At 45.3% G+C, this 5,601-nt stretch overlaps 1 protein-coding gene across 1 annotated transcript; it reads left to right on the forward strand.

Annotated features, from left to right (window-relative positions):
- Nucleotides 1-3,059: 3,059 nt before the first annotated feature.
- LOC119953987 (interferon alpha-F-like) lies at nucleotides 3,060-5,194 on the forward strand. Its single transcript, XM_038778763.1, has 4 exons — nucleotides 3,060-3,191; nucleotides 3,311-3,400; nucleotides 4,748-4,987; nucleotides 5,096-5,194. The coding sequence occupies exons 1-4, from the start codon at nucleotides 3,060-3,062 to the stop codon at nucleotides 5,192-5,194; spliced, it is 561 nt and encodes a 186-aa protein (XP_038634691.1).
- The last annotated feature ends 407 nt before the right edge of the window (nucleotides 5,195-5,601 follow it).

Raw genomic sequence — 5,601 nt, forward strand, 5'->3', positions numbered from 1 at the left:
TATATCAACTTCCCCTGACTGTCACTGGATAGAAATTCTGGAAATCCCTTCCCAACACGTCTGTCAGTTTAGCGAGACCACATGGACTGCAGGGGTTCAAGAAAGTGGCTCAGACCTGCTTCTGAAGGGCAATTCGAGGGGAGAAACATACCTTGGCCTTGCCAGCAATGTTCACATATCAGCTACAATGTTCTCGAATGGTGGGGTAGAATTGCGAGGCCGTGTGGCTGATCATGCTCCTGATTTATTTGTTGTGGTGTTTGTCTGTTCATGATCACAATGCTGGTTGTTGGTGAGTGAAGCTCAAATTGGCTAACATGTTACCTACATTACTACAGTGACAATACCTCAAAGGTACTTGATCAGCTGTCAACTACTTTGTGATATTCTGTGGTCAAGAAGGTCGCTACATGAATGTAAGTCTGTTTTCAAATCAAAGACATATTGAAAACAGGCTCCACACACAAAACTGACCTCAGCTCAGGATCAATGGATCATCACTGACATTTTTTACAGGCCTTTCAGGAGGCTTCAAAAACTACATTTGACAATTTGGGTGTGGGGACAGTAATACTTTCACAAATTAACTTTTTAATTTGGAAACATAAAGAATATTAAACCCCAGTGTCACCAGAGATTGAGCCAGTATTATTTTCAGTGATGTTCAATTGGGTTTCTAACAGAGGATAAATCGATACTGTAAACATGCTTAAATATATGCATCAATATTTTGAGATCTTTTCAAAAATTCAATTTTACAATTCAGTCTGATTGTGCTGGTTCATGGCAGATGTGACGTTTGGTGATTGGCAATGAATTGCAGTGGCAAATCTTTCAGACGGTTGGTGCAGATTCGATGGGCCGAATGGCTGCCTTCTGCACTCTCAGGATTCTATGATGTGGAGATGCTGGCGTTGGACTGGGTGGGCACAGTAAGAAGTCCAACAAGTTTGTTTCAAATCACTAGCTTTCATACCTCTTAATTCACCGGATGAAGGAGCAGTGCTCCGAAAGCTAGTGTTTGAAACAAACATGTTGGACTTTAACCTGGTGTTTTAAGACTTCTTACTGTGCTCACCGCAGTCCAACGCACGGCATCTCCACATCATGACTAGCTTTTGGTGCATTCCTCCTTCCTCAGGTGAATGGAGAGGTAGGTTCCAGAAACATTTATACAGAAAAAGTCAAAGATGCAAGATGATACTTTGAATGCGGGTAAATAAGTCTTCACAGAGCCAGAGAGAGGGGTAACCCCAGGTAAAAGAGGTGTGAATTGTCTCAAGCCAGGACAGTTGGTAGGATTTCGCAAGCCCAGGCCAGATGGTGGTGGTGGGGGGGGGGGGGGGTTGAATGTAATGCGACATGAATCCCAGGTCCCGGAACTTGGCTATATGTTTCTGCTCTGCAATTCCGCGTTGTTGCGCGTCCTGTGAATTAGAGATGAGAAACCTTGGCCTTGCCCGCGACCCTCACATCCCATCAATGAATTAAAAAAGTCAAATTTTGCAGAGAAATGTGTGAATGAGCATGCGATTTTTATTTGGTGAAGGTGGAAAAGCTGATTTCAATCCGAGTTCCAGCTGAGAGGGATTGGGTGACATTCCCTGTGGAAGCTGGGATATCCCGAATATCCGGAACCCTTTCCCATTTCCCCCTCAGGCCTCTCAGTGGCGAGCGGCTCGCTTCACAAACTCTCCTCCCTCTCGGAAATGACAAAACGCCTTCTCTTTCCCTGAGGCACTTTCGCTTTTGGAACAAACTGACAACAAGGTTCATTTCCAGAGAGAAAGTGAGGCAGCCGCTTTCCCGGGAGACAGAGAGAGAGACAAGAAAGAAACGGGGTGAAAGGAGAGGGAGCGGAATCACTTTCACCCTCGGAATCGGAGCAGATGAAATATTCTTTCAGTCAAACTCTTGAAAACGGCTCCAGAAAGCAGCGGGAAATGAGCAAGTTGTGCCAGTGAAAGAGCAGATTGTGGGACAGCTCAATGGGAGCGGAGTCAGTGTCCATGAAGCGGGGAGCCTGGGCTCTGAGCCGGGCTCTCTGCAATGTTCAAGCTGTGAAGGGTGGAGAGAACAAGCGCGATGTGAACACACCGGGTCCCGGTGCATTTCAGAGGCAATGGGGCCCCGGGTCAGCTCGAGAAGCCGCCGCACCGGATTCCCGCTCTCGGTGTCGCTGTAATCCGGATGATCAAATCCAGCCCCCAATACATGTTCCCCCTGCACCCCCCCCCAGCAATACTGAGCCTCCCTCTACACCACCAAACTGCCCCCCCCCCAAAAACTGACCCTCCCTCTGCACCTCCTTACTGCCCCCCAATACTGAGCCACCCTCTACACCACCATACTGCCCCCCGAATACTCTGCCCCCCTCTACACCAAATTACTGCCCCCACAATACTGAGTCCTACTCTGCACCACCGTACTGCCCCCCCCCCAATACTGAGCCTCCCTCTACACCACCCTACTGCCGCCCCCAAATACAGAGTCCCCCTCTACACCACCTTACTGCCCCACAATACTGAGCCTCCCTCTACACCACCTTACTGCCGCCCCCCAATACTGAGCCTCCCTCTACACCACCTTACTGCCCCCAATATTGACCCTCCCTCTAATCCACCATACTGCCCCCCGGGTGATGAGAAGCTTCACAACACTGAGCTGGAAGCCAGCGCTGCTTGGGATTTTCTCGCAGGGATTCCCCACTCACTGCTTCCGGAGTCTCCAGCTTTCAGCTTCCTGACCTCAAAGAGAAACCGCACAAACTATTGATCTCCTGCAGCTCGAACACAAATCCTCCAGCCCATTTTCACTTTACCAATGTCATGTCCACACCTTAAAGGCGACAGCATGTCAGAGCCAGTGCCAGCTCCCAACAGAGTCCACACTCACACTCACTCCATTCGCTAACAGAGGCGTTCGCTCCCGGATCAGAATCGGCTCCCATTCGACTTTCCCACTTTCATTCGCTTCACAAGAACCTTTCTCGCCGCTGAACCACGAAGCCGCCGCTTACTCATCTTTTACATCGGTGTGTGACTCTGGCTCGGTTGCTCATGGCTCTGGCGAGTATTTGGAGGATTGGGGCGGTGTTGTTCCTCTTGTCCGGGACCCTCAGTCTGGGCTGTGAGAGGCTGCAGTTACAGCAAGTTCTTAACACAGAGACACTCAGCAAACTGAATGAAATGGTGAGTTGAAGCTGGTTTCTGAGCAGCCTGTGAATCACATTGGGTCTAATTGCTGTGAAATGTTATTTCTGGAGAAATAGTTTGGGGTTTTTAATGAGATTTTAATTTACTCCTCTCAGGGTGGTTCCTTTCCCAGACACTGTATAAAACACAGGCACGCGCTGAAAACCAAGCCCTTGAACCTGGTGAAACTTTCGAAGGGATTAGAGGTGAGTGTGACAATGGTAGCAGCTTCTGTCGTTACATTTCACTCTGTAGTTAGAGCAACAACCTGATCGGAACCGGGAACATCAGGAATTTTCAATTGAGAGATTTGCACCCATTGTGATAATGATAGCAGCTTCTGTCGTTATATTTCATTCTGTATCTCACCCATGAACTGTGTCACTCTCTCTTCCCGCATTCACTATCTCACTATCTCTAACCCCAGAAAATATGCCCCTGTCTCTCATCAACTCTTCATTGCAAATTACTTTCTTGTTGCAACTATCGGATTGCTTGAACTATCTTAATCTCCCAATGTCACTGTTTCTGAGCCTGTCATTCCTCTGATCAACAATTTCCTCCCGCAAAATATAATTATACTTAAAATCTGTGGACATATTTTCCAGAGTATTTCCACTTCAGATTGACATTAAGTGCAATCTTACGTGTACAATGCAATTATAATATTCCTAATGTTAACGGAGCACATCTCGTGTCAGATATATAGCTTCAGTGCAAAACCATTCATGATTATTGCTGATAGATAAGATAGACAAGGAAAAACTTCCCATTAGTTCATGGTACAAGGTCCAGGAGACACATATTTAATATCCACTTAAGGACATCATCCCCAAAGCCACTTTTACCAAACCAGTTGGAGTCAGGGAATTCAGAAATTGGACATCCACAAAACAATCTTGTCAGGTTTGTTTCCTGGTTGTTATTATTCGCGCGCGATCTCTGACGTTTCTTGCGGTCTTGGGCCGAGCAGTTGCCATACCAGGCTGTGATGCAGCCAGATATGATGCTTTCTATGGTGCACCTGTAAAAGTTGGTAAGTCATTGTGGACATTCCGAATTTAGGTTCCTGAGGAAGTATAGGCTTCGGTGGGTGGGTTAAAGTGGGTGGACCTGGACAGATTTTTGGTGATGTGCACACCTAGGAATTTGAAGCTGTCAACCATCTCCACCTCAGCTCCGTTGATGCAAACAGGGGTCTGTATAAGACTTTGCTTCCTAAAGTCAATGACCGGCTCTTTTATTTTGCTGGCATTGCGGCAGAGATTGTTGTTGTTACAGCACTCCACTGGATTTTCTATCTCCCTTCTGTATTCTGACTCACTGTTGTTCCAGATCCGACCCACTGTAGTCGTGTCGTCAGCAACACTGTAGATGGCGGTGGAGCCGCATTTTGCCACAATCCTATGTGTATAGGGAATATAGTAGGGGGCAAAGTACGGAGTATTGCGTATTTGAGCATTTTAAGTTTGATTTATTTTTGTTCTTCGAAATAATTTATTCGAATTCTAAAGGTAACAGGTCTCTCTAATATCGTTTTGTATTCTGTACAGAAAGAGGATCAGATCCAGATTCTCCATCAGACCCTGCGTCACATCAGCAAGATCTACAGCATGAACCTGGGCTCAGTCACCTGGGACCGGGACACGGTGGAAAACCTCCGCCTTCTCCTGGACCGACAGCTCAGTGAGCTGGAAGAATGTGTCAGGAATCAGGGATCAGAGCACAAGATGAGGAGAAACTCCACCATTCATAATTACTTTAGGAAACTGGAGAAGTTTCTCAATCAGGAGGTGGGACAATTGACAATTGACTGTGTGATTACTGGCTGGTCGATCATTTCACCCGATCAACATTAATTTATTTTCTAATACACTTTCCTGAATAATTTTCTTTTTCAGAAATTCAGTGACTGTGCCTGGGAAATAATCCGCACTGACACCAGGGCCCGATTACAACAGATGCTTTTCATAATGCTGCAAATCAGCAGAAGAAACTGATAAATACATTGGTCCAGAATGGGAACAAAGAATGTTTATTTTGAAGACTTTTCATGTGCAGCTATATTTTATATGGATATTTGAAATTCATTTTATACTTTATTGTAATGATGAGAGAATAATGAGTGACTTGATGAAATTGTTCACTGTCTTTATTTATTTAATTTATTGATACCTACAGCCGCGTTATTGTGGGTGGTGAGTCTGGTTTGAGAATTGTCTGTCAGGCTTTCAGGATATGGGTTTCCAGACCTTTCCTAAATGGACAACATTTCAAACTATATCAGGCTCTTTAATTGATTGATATTTATTTTCATGATGTTTTTGTAGAATGAAATGTTAGAATTTTATTTAATGTGTAAAATGAGTTAAAAATGTTAATTTATTGATATTTATTAAGAATTGGG

Source organism: Scyliorhinus canicula, chromosome 19 (genome assembly GCF_902713615.1).
Source record: "Scyliorhinus canicula chromosome 19, sScyCan1.1, whole genome shotgun sequence".
Classification (NCBI taxonomy): domain Eukaryota; kingdom Metazoa; phylum Chordata; class Chondrichthyes; order Carcharhiniformes; family Scyliorhinidae; genus Scyliorhinus; species Scyliorhinus canicula.